The sequence below is a fragment of the Diachasma alloeum genome, unplaced genomic scaffold (assembly GCF_001412515.2).
Source record: "Diachasma alloeum isolate Michigan unplaced genomic scaffold, Dall2.0 Dall_scaffold_01195, whole genome shotgun sequence".
NCBI lineage: Eukaryota > Metazoa > Arthropoda > Insecta > Hymenoptera > Braconidae > Diachasma > Diachasma alloeum.
The window spans coordinates 1-19,228 of NW_021681304.1; the positions used below are offsets into that span (position 1 = coordinate 1).

Below are 19,228 nucleotides of genomic sequence, written 5' to 3' on the forward strand. Positions count from 1 at the left end.
ATCGAACAGTTCCCATAAGCCTGAGCAATCTCCCCTATTATCTCTGCACAAACCTCCTAATTGTTCTCTCAATTGGAGAAATTCACATACGCATCACGCGAATATAAACAAATCCAGGTTTTCCATTCATTTCACCTGTCACCCGAAGTAAATTAGAAATAATAATATTCATCTTTGTTCTCGCTTCTTGCCATCGGTGGGTGATCAGCTAGTCTGTGAGAATGGTGAGTCAGGTTTAATCTTGTATTTNTCCAGGTTTTCCATTCATTTCACCTGTCACCCGAAGTAAATTAGAAATAATAATATTCATCTTTGTTCTCGCTTCTTGCCATCGGTGGGTGATCAGCTAGTCTGTGAGAATGGTGAGTCAGGTTTAATCTTGTATTTTTATTTATGCCTCTAGGGACGGAAAACCGCGATTCTAACCTCGCTTCGCTCGGTTAAATCGCGGTTTTGAGTCCTCGAGACATAAAATATCGTGTGCCACATGCCAGTAAAAGTATTTTTGTCATTCCGGCCCTGAGGCAACGCTTCACGGACGCTCCGCTCCGCGTCCGTGAATCTCTGCCTATGGCCGTCATAACAAAAATAGTATATTTCGTCACTGGGCCGAAAGAAACTTTTCTGGCGAATATGAGTTTGCAGCCCGATCCGAAGGCGAGGGCTGCAATCATATGAGCTAGAAAAGTTTTTTTTGGCCGTATGACGAACAGTATTTGTTGTTATGACGGCCGTAGGCAGAGATTCACGGACGCTGAGCGGAGCGCGGCGTCCGTGAAGCGCTGCCTCACGGCCGGAATCACAAAAATACTGTTCGTCATATGACCAAAATAGTATATTTCGTCACTAGGCCGAAAGAAACTTTTTTGTCATTCCGGCCGTGAGTTCTCATATTCGGTGAGAAACTCATATTCGCCAGAAAAGTTTCTTTCGGCCTAGTGACGAAATATACTATTTCTCACTCATGTGATTATAACCCTCGCCTTCGGCTCGGGTTATAACGTCACATTCGTCAGAAAATACTTTTACTCCCTAGGGGCACAATATACTATTTTCTTGTAGTATTTTTTTTGGATGATAATACTCATATTTATCAGTAGCCTTTGTCAGAATCTCTGTGAGTACACAAGGTACACAGGATAGAAGTATTGTTTTTAAGGTTGGAATACGTTATTTAACCCGTCAGTAGGCGCGCTATGAGCCTTTCTCTCCCAACAATTTTTACTCCATAGGAAATATTTCCTAAAACTGCAAATATTTTGTTGAAATTTTTTAAATGCCTAAGTAACTCTTCGAGTTGACTCCGAAGGTGATAAAAGTCGTCTATCGGTCAGCGATGAGTAGAAAAAAATTTTTTTTTTTTGGCTCGGCCAAAGTTTTCTACGTGTTGCGGGTACGGGACTCGTGCCGCTGAACCCCGAACAGCGCTGGCTGCGGCGATATTTGGCTCTATCTTTACGAGTAACCGATGAGAGATTCTCTCTTGGCACGTCTACTGACAGGTTAAGGGCTACCTCCTGGTCCGGAAGTTTAGGCCTTACTGACAGGCATTACAACTCAACAACTTTGCTATAATAGCTTGGTAAAAGGAACTTTCATCCCCATCCTTTTTTCATCTATTCATTCACTTTGTATCATCATCTGAAGTAGTCCTAAAAAGAAAAAAAATTCCATACTATTGTATAATTTTTCACTCTTAACCTTCTCTTTTATTCCCTGTTTGAATTACCTAGATACCAATTTATTCAGTCGGTTTATTTTAGACATTGAAGAGGAATTGGCTGAGAGTTGTTCAATCGATTGCTATTATGTACAAATACTCATCGTCAGTATTTTTCAATTCATCACTTTTCTATCAGAAAAGGATTAACTTCCTCAACAAATAACATAGTACATGCTGCAGTTACTGACTAATTTATTCCCTTAACAGTAGAGTGTTGTATGTGCCCGATTCCGAGCCCTCTAGCAATCCAAATATTTTGAATTTTCAAGTGTTACAGATTATCTACTCTGAGAAAAACTGATACTAAATTTAATAATTTGCCTTAAAATTTACCTTCCAATCACTCGTCACAACCGGGAGTGTATAGTTTTCCTGCCAAAAATTGACAAATAAATTGGTAGAATGCTCCACATGATTTTTTGCCACAATTTTTGATTCTAAGAATTTAGAAGTTTCTGCTATAGCAAATATATTTCTTGCTATCCTGGTACAGATACACATTCTTCTAATGAAAAAAAATGAATTCAGGACGACGATGACCAGTACCAGGCTGGCTACGATGTGGGTTCATTTCCCCAGGACTTCGGATACACTCCCTTCGATCCCGAGGGCGATGGCTCCACGGGTCTACTTCCAGGAGAGCAGAAGCCCCGTATCCTTCTCATGGGCCTCAGAAGGTGACAAACAAGCCTCCAAAATCTCGCAAAACTAACAGGAAGAAATCGAAAATTCTGTCCGGATTATTTTGCTATCATTTTCCAGATTTAAAGATTCAGAAAAGTATATCAAGTGACCATTTTTTCATAGAAAATTTAATATTTACAAGAATAACCTCCGTAAAATTTGTCAAAGAAAGACAAATTGCAAAATCACTCCAAATAATTTTTACTATAAAAAACATCTGCGAATATAAGTGTTAGAGAAATTCATGCCATGTTCCTTTTGCAAACGAAATTCTATAGTTTAGTAAGAAAGTCTCTTGGCATTTTTCTCAAGATCTCATTCCAAGGATATTGAATTGATATCGATAAAATTCATTAGGAGTGGAAAATCATCAATCCAGAAAGTGGTCTTCCATAAGATGTCGCCGAACGAGACGCTCTTCTTAGAAAGCACCAACAAGATCATAAAAGACGATATAAGCAACTCAAGTTTCGTGCAATTCCAGATCTGGGACTTTCCAGGTCAGATTGACTTCTTTGATCCGACTTTCGACAGTGACATGATCTTCGGTGGTTGTGGAGCTCTGGTATTCGTCATCGACGCTCAGGATGACTATATGGAGGCCCTAAACAAGCTTCAATTAACAGTGACAAAAGCCTACAAGGTCAATCAAGCCATAAAATTCGAGGTTTTCATTCACAAAGTCGATGGTTTATCAGACGATTACAAGATGGAGACTCAAAGGGACATTCACACGAGGGCCAACGACGATTTAGCAGATTCAAACTACGATCAGATTCATTTAAGTTTCCATTTAACATCTATTTACGATCACAGCATCTTCGAAGCCTTCAGCAAAGTCGTGCAGAAATTAATTCCTCAATTACCAACTTTGGAGAATTTATTAAACATTTTAATATCTAATTCAGCAATTGAAAAAGCTTTTTTATTTGACGTTGTTTCAAAGATTTACATCGCGACTGATAGTTCTCCGGTGGACATGCAGAGTTACGAACTTTGTTGTGATATGATTGATGTTGTAATTGACGTCTCCTGCATCTATGGGTTGAGAGAAGATCTGGAAGCTGCTGCCTTCGATAATCAGAGCTCCAGTTTGATAAAACTTAATAATGGAACGATTCTTTACTTGAGAGAAGTCAATAAATTTTTGGCTCTTGTTTGTATCCTGAGGGAGGATAATTTTGATAGACAGGGGGTCATTGATTACAACTTCCTGTGCTTCAGGAAGGCCATCCAGCAGGTGTTTGAGCTCAGGAATAAAGCGGCTAGTGCTAATAACCATTCGACGAGCCCGACTAGTGCTACTGAGGAAAATAGTGCTCCTGGGGGACAGTCTGGCAATAATGGACAGAATGGCACTGCTATCGTGCTCGCACAGAGTTAATCAATGAGTCTCATTTAATAAGATAGTGAGCGGTGAAAAATTGGAGAAAGTGTCAACATATTTACAGGAAGAGCTATATCAGATTCTTAGAAAGTAGGTGAGTCCAAAAATGTTCTAACAATCATTTTGCAACTACCGTTGTAAATAAGGAGTCCCGAGAACAACGTTAATGTCATTCACCATTTTTTTGTAAACCTATTCGTTACCGAAATACTCTCAAAATAATTTCTGTTACATTTTAGACTCACCTGTCTTCAGCCCTTCGCTACATAATCAAGTGATTGATTGATCAACATTAACATCTGTATATTTGTACGATGCATTTAGCATAAGAATCAAAGAATTAAATGTAAATATAATTGATGAATTACTTCACACAACAGTCCCATGATTGGATATTGTAGCATTTCAATTGCGAAGTGCTTAATTAAGTGATAGATTGGTTAATCGATGGAGTAATATTTTATATGTAATTACAAAGCAAGTAGGATTATGAGAATAATTTACTTTTTAAATTCATCAGGCGGCCGCTGAGGTTGTAACGAGACAAATCGAAGAAGTTCTTTATTGATTGGTACCAGAGGTGGAAGACTGGTTCATCGTATTCACGGAGAAAAATTTCAGTTGGAATTTGTTTGGCTGAATTTAATTCACTCCAGAGTTGATTGCCATTTTTTATCAACAGACTGATTGGGAGGGGAATGCCTGAGGGGGGGAGAGTCTGGTGGGCAACTTCGGCTAGGAACTCTCTCATAATGGGAATTTTGGAAGTCATTTTATCTGGAAATTGGGAGGAAGAAGTATTTATTATCACATTTTTCGACAGTTTTAGGATGAATTGTGTAAAAACCTCATGACCAATTTTCTCACATTTAAAAAAGATCACATGATATTTCTTGAATAAGTAGTTGGTTTCCGATATAAATCTTATATATATAAAAGAGGAGCGTGGTTATGTGAACGCTCACTTTTCTCCACAACCACCTATCCCCGTTCATTCGCGTTTATTGGGGTAGATAGCCCTTACTCTCTATTTCAAAGTAAAAGAGTTCGGTGGCGTTGGCTGTCATGGGTGGCAGTGGATAGTAAACGAAGGCTCTAGAAAGATCTAAAAATTTCCAGAGCATTCTCGAAATTTCTAGAACTTTCTGGACAATGATGAAATATTCTAGAACCTTCAAGACTAAAGTTATAAATTCTAATAAACTCAAGGGGTTTCTGGAAATTTCGAGGGAATGCAATGAGTTTTTAGTAAATTTGACAGAATCTCGGGAGTTTCTCAAAAGTTAGAGAGAATTGAGGGAGTGTCTGGATAATTAGATAAAATTCAAGAGAGTTTGACGACGGTGGCTGTGTATGGGTGGCAGTGGGTGCCAAACGAGGATTCTGAGAAGAACATTCTCGAAATTTTTAGAACTTTCTGGAAAACGATGGAATGTTCTAGAACCGTTACAACTAAAATAATAAATTCAAGGAGCTTTTAGAAAATTCGAGAAAATCTCCGGATTTTCTAAAAATTTCGAGGAAATTGAGGATATTTCTGGACAACTCAAGAAAATTCTAGAAATTCTTGAGGAATTCTACAAATTTCTAAGAATTTCGAGGAAATTGCGGGAGTCTTTAGAAAATTCGACAGAATTCAAGAAAATTCTATTAGGTGTGTGAATGACTCCGCCCTTTCCCAACAGATGTCGTTTTTAGTATTGTTTACATGCACTAATAAATTGCAGCACTTGTATTCGATAGTACTTTATGTCAGCTGTCAAATGCACAATGTGACATTTGGTTGAAATGTAAGCAACAAGTGTTTTTACCTCCGTGACAATGTCGGTTTTCGTTCCAAGTAAACATTTGCGGGAAGTATTATTACTCTATTATATTGCAAAGAAAAGTGTAGCGGAAACTCATCGTTTGCTTGTGCAGATTTACGGTGAGCATGCTCCATCTAATACAACTTGCAAGGAATGGTTTCGGCGATCTCAAAATAATGATTTTGGCACTGAAGACAAAGAACATGAAAAACCATCAAAAACCTAATAAATATAGGATAAGGGTGCTACGGGTCATAAGGGTCATAGAAGGGCCGAGAGTCATGAGGGTCATAAATGTGCTAAGGGTCACGAGGGTCATAGAGGTGCTAAGGCTCATAGGGGTGTTAAGAATCATAAGGGTCATAGAAGGGCCGAGAGTCATGAGGGTCATAAATGTGCTAAGGGTCACGAGGGTCATAGAGGTGCCAAGGGTCATAGGGATGTTAAGGGTCATGAAGGTTATAGAGGCTAAGGGTCATAAGGGGCACGGGGGTCTCAAGGGAAATAGAGGCCCTAAAGGTCATAAGGGTCATAGGGGTGCTAAGGGTCATAGAGGGGCTAAGAGTTATGAGGGCCACGAGGGTCACAGATGTACTAAGGGTTTTAAGGGTCACGAAGGTCATCGTGATCCTTAATATAGATAAGGGTCATAGGGGTGCTAAGGGTCATAGAGGAGCTAAGAGTCATAAGGGTCACGAGGGTCATAGAGGTGCTAAGGGACATAAGGATCACGAGGGTCAGAGAAGTGCTAAGGGTCATAGGGGTGTTAAGGGTCATAGAGGGGCTAAGGGTCATAAGGATCACGGGGGTCTCAAAGGTCACAAGAGTCATAGGGGTTCTAAATGTCACAGAGGTGCTAAGGATGACGAGGGTCATAGGAGTGGTAAGGGTCACGAGGGTCATAGGATCGCTGAGGGTCACGAAGGTCATAGGAGCACTAAGGGTCACGAGGGTCATAGCGGTGGTAAGGGTCATGAGGGGTGCCCATATACGGGGGGTGTTCATATATGGGGGATGCCTATATATATATATGGGGGGTGCCCATATATGGGGAGGTGCCNGGTGAGCGGAGCGAGCAGGGGGCGTAGCCCCCTAGTATATATAGTATATTTCGTCACTAGGCCGAAAGAAACTTTTCTGGCGAATATGAGTTTGCAGCCCGAGCCGAAGGCGAGGGCTGCAATCATATGAACTAGAAAAGTTTTTTTTGGCCGTATGACGAACAGTATTTTTTGTTATGACGGCCGTAGGCAGAGATTCACGGACGCGGAGCGGAGCGCAGCGTCCGTGAAGCGCTGCCTCACGGCCGGAATGACAAAAATATTATTCTTTGACATCTAACGACCATTTCGAAGAAAGAAGACAGAATACTAAATCTGATGACAATTGTAATCCAAGGAGCACATTTAAGGTAACTACTTAAAAAATGATATTTTTGGATGAAGTAAGGAGGAAAATGGGCTGTCGAAAGTCGCTCAGTCAGTAACTTAGTAAGTCCCTTCAGCGATACCATATAGACTTGAAAATTTCAAGGCGGCTCCCGCTGAGCAATAGAAACATTTCAAGAGTTTTGCTCGATTTCCTCATTTATTAATGGAAACTTTGTGAGTCATTGGCCCGACTTACACCGTAGACTTGATCCAAACTAAAGTTCAAGTACTTGTTGATCAAAAGGTAATGGTCAACATGGGTCAGACAAACGACTTCTGAAGACACAATTTATTATCTCAAACGATGTTCACGCCAAAATTAATCCCAAGTTCATTCCTGATATAATGAAGTCTAATTTATTTAGAGATCAGGAGTGATAGAATTCAGTGAATTACAAAAAAACTGGATTTATTTAGGATATTTCTCAATATCTCGATAAGAAATTTCATTAGATACATCGACAATGAGTTCATAATTTCATGGGGAATTAATGAATGTATTTAATGAGGGGACGGAAAATGTACAAATGACCACGTTTTTGGTAATAACATCATATTGAACGAAATTAATTTAATTGATTAGAATGTATAAAGAGTTTTGTGTGTAATTTGTGGGAACAACTGCATAGCACTTTCAGTTAAAAGCAGATGTCAAGCCAGCCACTGGAAAAAAACACATGAAAATAAAGAAAAAGAAAACGTATTTTTGAATGGTAAAGAGTTAGGGTTGAGTGTTAAAATTAGTATTGTTTATAAATTGATAATTACTTGATCGAGTGGAATTTTTAATATTTTAGGAGCAATTATCAGTGTAGTCATAGAAATGAGGGATGTTTAATTGAAATAAGTCCCTCAAGTTGGAAACGGAGATCTCAGACTTACAATAATCAGCCTCCTTGTATTGCACTGCGTTGTGAAGTGCTAGAGCGAGATAAGTATGATACTTCGTGAAACTAGACTCCATGAGATCCAGTTCTGACGCGATCAGTTGCTTTGCTCCATGTTGCCAACGTTCTCTCACGTGGACGCACATTCCAAGTAGCTAATTGTGATGTAAAATGATTTTGCATGAATTGCGTTTCCTCGTTGATATAATATTTTTGTTAGTTTGAAGGGAAATGGTTTGCTTACGTTATTAATTGTGACCATGATATCAGAAAACTGAGAAGTTTGGAGACAATGCACGTGCACTTTCTCCAAGTACTCATTGTGAGCTGGAATCAAACAAAATGAATTTCTAGAAAATAGTTCATAATCGAATAAATACCTTGAATAATAGCATCTAAGCTATCAGCCATTGTCAACTCTTGTTCCAGTATCAAGCCAAGACTCTGCAATACTTGACCACATAGATAAGAGTGGATAGATCCAATTGCATGTAATAACCAGAATCTCAAGCTCTCCAGTCTTCTTGTGTGAAAATGGTGGAGCATGTCATTCATATTTACAGAATCCTTTCCTTCAAGGTCTGCAAATAATACAAGTAGGATTTTAAAATCAATGAATTGAAAAATATTCACTTGCAGAGTTTGAAACAAAATCATAATAAAAAATAAATTGAGGAATTCACACAGATTATTTTGCGAATATCAAAGGTTATTCAAAATGATGAAAGTGATGAGTTTGAAGGAAAAATAAGCAGGTTTGCGAGCCTTTTCGACAGAAGCAATGTGTGTTACTTTATGCGTTATTAGTCTATTTTTCTTTCTCCCTATCAATTCCATTGATAATTAGCTTCAATTTTAGTCCTTTTTCTGTGCAGATTTAGAAAAATTTTCTGAAAAATTCGCACACACATCCTAAAAACATCATATCTTTACATTTCATGACATTCTACGTCATTTCCATGCAAAATTATGAGATCTTCAAAATCAACGATTACAAAACTTCGGAAGCAAAAAGAAAACATTTTCCTTTGTGAACCAGCTTATGGCGCGAATTTCCATCGCGATGTCGAAATTCGACAGTTCGTACAATGGAATGGCCTATCGAATCAGTATTTTACGATAGAAGTGACGGAGACTAGTTTCTAATGAGAATGAGTTGGAAAAGAATTTTGAATATGTATCGTACAATATTTAATTCTATTTCCTTCATTTGTAGCATGACAAGCATGAGTTTAAAAATGATCAGATCTTTCCCGATAATTCCGTTGCACACGAATGAGTGTGTCAAGCGAGATATTTTTCTACAGAATTTTGCATATAATTATTATAGGCCATTTCGAAGAACAGAAAATGCTCTTTGAAATAGTAGATGAATAGTCTCATTTATTGGAATGATAGTCATGCAAAAAATAAATTAGAGCTAAATTTACGATAAAAATCATGAAATTCAATTTTTGTATAAAAACTTTCATAAGTTAATGAAAAGTGGTAGTAACCAAATTACTCATGTGTTAATTTGAAGGTAAGTAAAAGTGTTTTAAACTGAGCACAAAATATTTTCACAGATGTGAACAAAAACATGGAAATTTTCAAAACGTGACATGCCAAAATTGCTACATTATCCTTTATAATAATTGATCTAGTGGATAAAATAGATATGAGGTGTGACGAAATGAGTTTATTTGTCCTTTAATACTCTTGTTTCACTCCGACCTCGACNTGTCATCATTGACACACAACTAGAACAGTCAAACAGCTTCTTTACCGAGAAGCTGGACTCAGATGGCACCGTGAGAGTGCTGAGCTCTGCTCCTGCACGATGAGAAAGAAATCATATTTCTTTTCTCATCGTCCCACATTATAAATTTAATGTAACGTATTATTCATAATACGTCACATTGTATTCAACAAATAACCGACGTATTAATGACAATACGTCACACTCCCCTAATTAAACTATTGTTACCCTAGACAACATCTAGGTCACAATAGTAAGCAAATCAAAAGACATCACATATGTCTGTGCCTTATGGGCCTCACCTTATGCCTGAAGGGCTATCAAGACCCCTGCTATATGAGCGTTAAACCCATGCCTTAGCGGCAAGAATAATTCAAACTATATAAAGCTTGCTTATAGTCAATTTAAAATGCAATTAAGTTGCATGACCTTAAATACTTTCAAAAAAAAATCGTATCAGCAAAGGTACATAAATGTTAGCTCGACAGAAAAACCTAATCGACCGAACCCTTACAAAAATTCACTTTCATACATGAAGTTTCAAATCCTTGGGTCTTACATTAGGTGACAAATTATTTTGTATTTCCTATGGTGATCATATTTTCACAGGATACAAAACTATTTTCTATTGTCGCTTTGACATTTTCCCCTTTCATCACGATGAAGGACATCAAAAATTTATTTGAGCTCTACACAGCTCTGTATTTTTTTGAAATTTCTGTTTCAAAATTGCAGTGTGAGAATATGGGGGAAAAAGGAAGGAATGACGTATCTGTATTGCCTCCACATTTTGTTTTTCAATGAATTTCATCTCTATGATTGTTTGAGGGAAAGAACCTAACGAGTATGGATATGTTCTTTGCAAAATCATTCTACGATGACATCAATGATTTTTTTTTCTTCTTCACGAGGAATGCCTCATGATCATTACTTTGATATAGCATTTCTCCTCCATAAATCCAAAAATTACTCTTCTTGAAGTTCGGATATTTACGTCGAGTGATGAATAAATTCGGTCCACATTAAAAAATTCATAGATATCACGTTTTTATGAGTTGAATCCCATTTTTATTGGATAAGTCTCTCTTCTAACTTTTAGATTTTTTTGGGGTCCGTGCCTTCGAACCTCATCCCGTGATATCAATGCATAATTCAATTATTTTCCCAATTTTTCTCGAAGTCTCGAATTTTCCGTATCATTAACTATTTTCTAAATTTTCTGTTCTTTTTGAAATTTGTTTGTTTTTTTTCTATTTGCCACATTTTTTTTTTTTCAAGTCTCTAGCTGAAGCTTTTCTGAAGACAATCATTTATAATTTTCTTTCTTACCAGAAGGGATGTAACCGGTCGACAATTTTTTTCATACTTATCTCTCTCCGAGAGTACCCCTCCCACGCTAGATATGAAATTAATCTCCTGATTAATCGGCAGCAAGGATGTCTGGGTCTTGAGACTCGTAATTTCTCCAAATCCCTTGTTGTTGCGCTCCCTCTTGCCAAGCTTGGCAGAAGAGACCTGAGAGAGATCTCTCAGCTGTTATTGGCTGCTTATCTGTCAGCTGATGACAATAACCCGTCCAGATCAAGTAGCTGGGCCTTATCTCCCGACCACCTCGATTCAACGCTGCCCTGGGTCGTTCGTCCGCGTCACTCCACAGGAATGATATACCCTTATCCAGTTTGTATTGAAAATCAGGTGAGTCATCCAGTCCAGTCATAGCTTCGGTGGCACTGAAATCAGCTGTTGGTAATGACCCTCCCGGATCAAATGACTGATAACTTGTCACCCCGGAGTCTTCACTCATTACGATTCGGGGCATCATCCTTTCCCCAGAATCAAATTTCAGTGACTCTTCAAGCCCATTTCGAAATTGCACAGTTCCACATGTAAAGTTTATTTTCACGGGATTAGTGTCTCTGTCTTTAGACTTGCTTGCCACTGGTTTTTCACTGGCAATTATCACGTTTCTATTCTCAATTACAGTGTTGTTCACCATCATATCCGGACTTGCTGAATTTCCCCCGATTATCGCACTCCATTCGGAAACTTTATCAATGCCTTGAAATCCCTGTGACGATGGATCCCCTGGATTAAATTGCCAGGGCCTTGTCTCATCATAATATAGTTGTGTCAGTTGTCCACGGTCATTCTGTGCTGAAGGTACCCCTCCTTCACTTATCCCGAAAACGTTGGTTCCGATGATCGGTAGTGATGGAGCTTCTTCACTCAGTTTATGGTCTGAGTCAGGTGGGACATGATGATCAGCTGTCGCCTCAGTCGCTAGGATATCAGCTGATACTCGCATTCCTCCCGGGTCGAGTAACCGAGGTTTTGTCTCCCAGCCTTTGCTCACGATGGTTCGAGGAGCTACATATACTGTAGAGTACAGATGGAATGGATATCCGAGTTCATTTGGAAATTCCATATTTTCCGTTTCGAGATTCACTTTCAACGAACTTGTCATTGGGCTTGTCACTTTTTTTTCGTCGCACTCGAAGATACCTGTATTATTTAGAGGTCTCGATCTGTCGTTACAACCCGATTTGAATGCAAGCCTCACATGTAAATTATCGGTTTTAGATGTCTTAATAAATTCCCCTTCGGAATTGTTCTGAATTTTCATTTCTTCAGACGAGGTGTATGTCTTTTTACTTTCTCTGTCTGTACGGAATAGCGCAGGCCCATGAGCGTAGATGTCTGAGTATTTCGCAACCATGTCCTCTGCAATTTCATCGTATTTTGATGTTTGTGGCGCAGATTCCTCGACAGTCTTCTTTGCAAATCGTTGCCAGTGTGGCCCATATATCTGATCCGAATCAGTTGTGCCAGCCCACTTCCATATTCCGAGTAGAGGGTTGACCCTGGCAAGTTGTCCAATTATTGTCCCGGGGTCCCAAATTTCGCTGTTTTTTGTAGCTGCTTCTGCGTGTCCTGGAGCTCTTGCAATGCATGGCGTGGAAGCCATGCGATACTTTTCCGAGGTACTCAACTTGGTCGATGTCCTGCTCCAACCTCCTTGGAGCTGCTGTTCATCCCTCATGACCGTTGAGGAGAAGTACGGTGAAGTCCGTCTCTTATGGCTGAAGCATTCATTTTCATGGCAATATTTATGAATCGTGAATAATAATGGGACCTGCACTCTTCAGATCCCTATGGTGACGTCGTCTCGTCGATGGAAGATCTCTGTCGTTTCTCGTGTTCAGCAGCTGCCCATCAGCTGCAGACTAGATCTAGCTGTACCTTGCTGATCTAGCACGCTGTGTTTCTGGAGCCCTCTTCAAAATGACGACCCTCAACGTACCAGAAAAAAAAATGTAACTGCACGACTTCAACACACAAAATTCACGAGTGTCACATCAATCCACGGCAATGTCTACTTCATCAGTTTTCAGATTTAAAACTTCGTTGCGCACTGTACCGAACCCACGTAATTTCTTCGTATAATCCTTCAGTTCTGGAATCATCACATAATTTTCACTTTTAATCCTTTGAGTCACTGTAATCCTTGTTTTTGCACTCGCTTCCCCGAATGAGTGCCCAAAAACACGTTGGGCGCCAATGTGACGAAATGAGTTAATTTGTTCCGTTTTTAACTCATGTTCACCTCCGACCTCGGCTAGTCTCGGTGAGCTCACGGGTGGTTCGCTCAATCGGAGGGATAAGTGAAGGATAGAGGGAGGGTTAACGATATTAAACCGACCGTACTAATGTGGGTAAAATAATTATATATTAACTTCCTTTTATACACGGTAGTGTTTAATGGGTCGGTATAACGCGGTACTTGACTCGACTTTGGGACCTTGACTTGACTTGGTTCTTGGTTGGCTGAAGGCCTGAGCTCAGAGATCCGCTCTGTTTTGCTCCTGATCGTACTCTGCCCTTGCAGAGTCTTTGTAAAAATGCTCAAGACTTAAAATTGCAGAGCAAGCAGTCTCACGGTCCCGAAACACTAAGACAATTAAGTGTCATCATTGACACACAACTAGAACAGTCAAACAGCTTCTTTACCGAGAAGCTGGACTCAGATGGCACCGTGAGAGTGCTGAGCTCTGCTCCTGTACTATGAGAAAGAAATCATATTTCATTTCTCATCGTCCCACATTATAAATTTAATGTAACGTATTATTCATAATACGTCACATTGTATTCAACAAATAACCGACGTATCAATGACAATACGTCACAGAGGTATGAATTTGAAGATCTCGATGAAACCTTCAAACTGATATATGATAGATGCCCGCCGGTCAAGTCTAGGACCCCGGTAAACGGTAAAAACTGTCATTTTTTAGGTGTGACAGCAAAACATGACGTGCTAAAACCACTACATTATCGCGTATAACAATTGATCTAGTGGATAGGAGAGATAATGTGGGGTATCAATTTGAAGATCTCGATGAGACCTTCAAATTGACATATGACACATCCCCGCTGGTCTCGTCTAAAGCCTCAATAAATGGTAACAACTATCATTTTTAAGGTGTGACATTAACGTAAAAAATGGAATCAGTCTGCAATAACTTGATCAAAATTCAATTAAATCAGATTTTCGTGTCGCGGAACCTGGAAAACCCCATTTTCGTGGCCCTTCGCGCCACGAAATTTGCGTTTTTCAGGTCCCACGACACGAAAAATAATGTTCACGCCTCGCCATGAAAAACATATCACCCTTCCCCACGTGCTTGCCATCCTCGCCTTCAGCTCGGAAGGCAATGTTGCACGTGGGGGAGGATGATCTGTTTTCCAAGGCTCGGGCATTAAATGTACTATTATTGTACACAATTTTGAAGAACAGTAAATGCTCTTCAAAGTGATGTGTAAATATCCCTTTCTAGTCTACTGAGAACTATTGAAGAATCGAACAAAAGTTAATTTTTCGAGTGAAAACATAAAAATTCAATTTTTGCCTAAAGGTCTCATAAGTCAATGAAAAATAGTCAGAATGGGACAAATCAGGTGTCATTTTGAAGCTTATTTAATAAGCATTCCAATGAGTGCAATACATGTATGGTTCATGCGAAAGGAAGGACTTGAGCGGCGAAACCAAAGGAAAAACCTTGGTTACGGACACGGATTGTTCTATAGGGGACTAGCCACATCGATGGGATAGTTGAAAATTGATGTAGAATAATTGATATGATGATCAATATGATAATTGATATAATTATTGATATGACGATGATGATAATTATTGTTTTTTTTATTCATTCCTCAATGAATGAATGATATCACATTGAAGGCAATATTATTTATAAGTCAAAGTCAATGAAGAAGAAGTTGACGTTTCTCGAGTTTCCCCAAAAACTTGAGAAGTTTTTTGAATTCACTTGAAAACTCAAGAACTTTCTTGGACTCTTTAAAAATCTTGAGAATTTTCTCGAATTTTCCAGAAAATTTTAAAAATCTCTCGAATTTTCCAAAAAACTGACGAACCTTCGCGAATGTTCTAGAAAACTCCAGAAATTATTCGAATTTTCTAGAAGACTTGAGAGATTTCTCGAATTTTCCAGAACATTTCAGAAAACCTGAGAACTTTCGACGAAACGGCGAAAATTTCAAGGAAATATCTCATAATAATAGAAATGAGAATAATTTGTCTAATAACTTTCGTAGAGCATTCTCGAGTTCTCCTGAAAGTTCTAGAAATTTCCACTCTCATTGGCTAAATAGATGTTTTTAGTTTGGAAGAATATTCCCTCATTTTCTGGAAAATTCGAGAAACCTCCAGAAAGTAGTGAATATTTCTAGAACTTTCTGCGTTTCACCCTCTCAGGGGTGGATTCTCGAAAAAATAAGAAAAACTTCATTTTTTTTTTTTTACGGCCTCGGAGTCCCTTTTTCGGGTCCCATTCGGCACTATCCAACCCTATGCATGCGGCTGTGGATTCTACACTGTACCGCATTCGCACTTCTATAGAACAGAAGTAGCATGGGGAAACCACAGAAAACCCATGCCGGTACAGGCGGTTCCTCTATTAGCAACCTCCCGCTCGCCAGAGCCTTCCGTTGAAAAATTCGGTTCCACGGGGAATCGAACGCACAACCTTTCGCACACTAGACTTGCGTCTAATCCACTCGGCCACCGACGTCGGTTCCTTTTATTTTGAAACGAGAATCTATATGCGCATTTGCAACTCTCCAACTTGAGCAGTTCTCGAAATTGCATAAAAAATTTTCCTCCCTTTTCACCCCCTTAGGGGGTGAATTTCCAAAAACCCTCCCTTAGTGGGAGCTTACGTCACTAAGAGTAGCTGTAGGCAAAAGCTCATGCTCATAGCTCTTATAGTTTGGGCTGTGCGTTGATACATCAGTCACCTCGAAAAGGGCTTCACCTTTTATATGTATACTAGAACTGTGCGCGCGCTTACCTATTCGTTGTGAAAATGAAGAAATCGAATTTATTTAACTTCATATACTCATAAATGTTTTATAAATCAATTTTCGATTAATTCTTTTTTTTTTACTTTTTAAAATAATCTGATTAAAATCTGTAATTGTTGAAAAATGAGGGGAGGGTTATGAATTAATTTCCTAGGAAACTGAAAAAATTTCTTGAATTCTTCAGAAAATTTCAGTTTTCCAGATAACCGGAGAGCTTCAAAGATTTTTCTCGAATTATTTGGGAAGCTAAAGAACTTTCACGAATTTTGTAGTTTGAAATTTATGTATGAAAATCTAAGAAGCAAGAATTAATCATTTTTGCGTATGATAAACATGAAAAAATTAAAATTTGGGAAATGAAGAATAATTTGTGACTTGAAAAAATTTAGAACGTTTCGGTTCATCACCTGTTCGATTTCAATATTTCAATACGTGATTGATTCTGAATTTCCGTGAAATTCTATTTAGAGTGCAAAACAATAATTATCAAAGTGCTCGCATCCCAGAATTTTATAATCTTTGTTTCCCCGTTCATTCTCCTTTACTACTTTACGAAAGCATTCAATTATTTGTCTTTTTGAAAAATTATATGACCAAGTCTGATGATTATTTATTAATTTGGATTATCTTGGCCTCATTTCATTATCTTTTTCACAATTTTTACTTTTTTACTTATTTTGTGATCTTTTTCACTATTTTTTTTTGAAAATTTTTCCTAAAACCTCAGAATTTTTGTGATTTTTTTTTAAGAATTTTGAAAATTTTTGCTGAAATCTTTGAAAAAATCCGAGCTATTTCTCAAGTAATTTCTTGCTTTTTTATTTCAATCAAAGTGCAGTGTTCGGGGTCACGTTCCTCCTTCTCATCAATTTTATTAGGAAAATTCCGGCTTTTTTTTTATAGATTGTTCTCCCATTGTGTTATTCAAAAATTCACAAATATTTGAGAAATACCCAAAATATTCTCTACTTTCCGAAAAACCTCTGGATTTCCGGAAGTTTCTTAAAAAATCCTTATATTTTGAATTCTTTGAAAAACTCCTAAATTATTTTATGTTCGGAAAAGACCGACGGTTCTCTGATTTTGCAAGGAATCTGCAAACTTTCTTGAAGTTCCTAGAGCTGGATTTCATGAAGAAACACATCCCTTCATTTTCCAAAATATTCTCTTAATGAATGCTCACATCAGGAATAGAACCTACCCTAAAATTTTCATATTTCTAGATTCAATAGTTTAGACTTCGCATTATTACCTCAGGCAAACTGAAAGGTTGTCTTTTCATTTCCATTCCGCATTGCGGCAATGATTTTCATTGTTCATAAACATTCTCATTGCAAAATGCAATACTACTAACAAAAATAATATATCCCAACTTATTAGCAATTAATTTTTTTTCTCATTGTGACTCATTTCTCAACTTCTTCTCAAACATAATTTAGAGAGTAAATTGCTTGAAGTCAATGTTTGGTGAAACTTTGGTTTAAAGCGCACCCCAACGTTGCTATGAAATTTTTTAATCCGTTCGCTCGCCAATTCAATTAATCTGTTGTTCATATCATCGTTCCGTACTTGGAATTCCTTAGAATATTTTTCAAATTCAAAATTTGAACTTAAAATTACAATTTGACTTCTGCTCCTTCCTTTTTTATGAATTTGATAATTCATATAAGTAATTACATAACATTCTAATTCTTGTTCTTTGCTGTCATGGAATGTTGAGTTACAGCTTTTTATTCTCAATACAATTTTTGAATGTAAATATTGTGCGGTTGAAAATTCATGTAACTTGGGAGTTTTTATCTTCATGCTATTAAAAAGTGCTGATTTCTGTTTAATTTTCAGTGCAATTTGAAATGTCATAACTTTTCCCTCTCAAACTGAAATCAATGTCTCTCCTCTAAAAATTACTACTAAACTGAGCATGATTTTTTTTTTCAACAGTTTAATTGTTATTTACCCATAACTATTAGAGAACATTAAAAAAATCTTGATAATGGAAAATAGAAAGTCAACTCACCGAAGTAAACTACGACCATGATTATTTTTTATGTAAACAATTCAATAGCCCTCGATTTTTCACTCTCGAAGTGAAAAATTGATTATCATTGTAATAGTATTTTTTCCTGAATTTTTATGAATTTTTCCGCTTCCGAAATTTCACTGAAAATTAATTGNGGCCTCACTATCTATCTGTAAATTTAATTGGAAATACATCATTTTATTGAATTTACCCCCTCTTATTTGTTACGCTTATTTGACACCCCTAAAACCCCTTTCAGGATTTTCACCCGTCAGATAACGCGGTCACAACAAAATTAATAATCAAAAGTTAAAATAAATTCATGATAATGATGCAGATCAAATGACATAAATATGATCATTCTAATTCTCAGCTATTACGAAATGAGTCACAGATTTTTTTTCTACACATATAAATTTTGAATTTGGATACTGTTCTTTTTTTTCTTTTGTCTCGCTTATATTTTACTATTGGGTAATACTTGAGAGTGGATTATATGCCGAGGACACTGGACACTACTATATTGAAGTTGGATATTATTTTTATCTATTCAAAGAAAAATAAATTTAACTATTGATTCTAATCATCGTCGTTTGAAGAAAACGTCAGTAAATGCAACCTTAAAAAAGTTGAAAAAATGATTAAGACAATCATAATTTATTTATCAATAAAAAATACAGAGCAATTTGGAACAGAGTAATTATTTTTCAAATGAGAATTCTAGTAACTTGGATGGAAAAATGTATTGAATTCCATATAATTGTCATGAAATGTGAATTTCATTGCTTGCTCTTTCAAACTAAATTAAATATCTTGTTGCCTGAAATTTACTACTAAAAGATCCATGGAATTTCATTTTTTCTTCAACAGTTTAATTACCTTATTCAATAATCCTTAATTTTTCACTCTAGAAATTATTTTTTTTCTAAATCCCGAAAATTTCAACAAAAATCAATTTAATGCAAAAAAAAATTATGTCTTTAGAAGTTTAGAGCATTTCCATATTCATTCCTGCAAAGCGAATGTAGAAAAAGGCAATTATTCGCGGAATGTCTTTATTTGCGAACTTTTACTGGCCAATTCAATGAAGGAATTAGATGATAGAAATTCTTCAAATAAAAAAAATTTAGACTTTTTTGTGTCATGTAGAAAATTCATTACTCTTTGATT

The 19,228-nt window shown here is 37.3% G+C and overlaps 2 protein-coding genes across 6 annotated transcripts in view; one reads left to right on the forward strand and one right to left on the reverse strand.

Annotated features, from left to right (window-relative positions):
* The first annotated feature begins 14 nt into the window (after window positions 1-14).
* LOC107046081 (ras-related GTP-binding protein C) lies at window positions 15-4,432 on the forward strand. Of its 5 annotated transcripts, none has more exons than XR_001461514.1 (5): window positions 15-117; window positions 256-362; window positions 2,252-2,400; window positions 2,765-4,140; window positions 4,315-4,432. XR_001461514.1 is itself a non-coding variant. In XM_015268581.1 (5 exons), exons 2-5 carry the CDS (start codon window positions 360-362, stop codon window positions 3,653-3,655), a joined length of 954 nt encoding a protein of 317 aa, XP_015124067.1. In that variant the 5' UTR covers window positions 15-117; window positions 256-359; the 3' UTR covers window positions 3,656-3,721. The 5 variants fall into 5 exon arrangements, 3 of the variants coding, with proteins under 3 accessions (XP_015124067.1, XP_015124064.1, XP_015124066.1); XR_001461515.1 differs by lacking the exon at window positions 4,315-4,432 and having other exon boundaries at window positions 2,765-3,888; window positions 4,034-4,168; XM_015268581.1 differs by lacking the exon at window positions 4,315-4,432 and having other exon boundaries at window positions 2,765-3,542; window positions 3,632-3,721.
* A 2,992-nt stretch (window positions 4,433-7,424) lies between these two features.
* LOC107046082 (gamma-tubulin complex component 5) overlaps window positions 7,425-19,228 on the reverse strand; it is a 19,507-nt gene continuing 7,703 nt past the window's right edge. Inside the window, exons 3-6 of the mRNA XM_015268582.1 lie at window positions 8,300-8,500; window positions 8,164-8,246; window positions 7,915-8,074; window positions 7,425-7,695 (exon numbers count right to left, since the gene is read on the reverse strand). Of these exons, the coding sequence (XP_015124068.1) occupies window positions 7,667-7,695; window positions 7,915-8,074; window positions 8,164-8,246; window positions 8,300-8,500 (473 nt within the window). The 3' untranslated portion in view covers window positions 7,425-7,666. The remainder of the gene's footprint in view (window positions 7,696-7,914; window positions 8,075-8,163; window positions 8,247-8,299; window positions 8,501-19,228) is intronic.

What these genes read in the sequence shown, in the direction of transcription:
- LOC107046081 (XM_015268578.1), top strand. An exon ending in CTTCTCATGGGCCTCAGAAG is followed by an intron (nt 2,401 to 2,764) that starts GTGACAAACAAG and finishes AAAATTCATTAG; the next exon opens with GAGTGGAAAATCATCAATCC.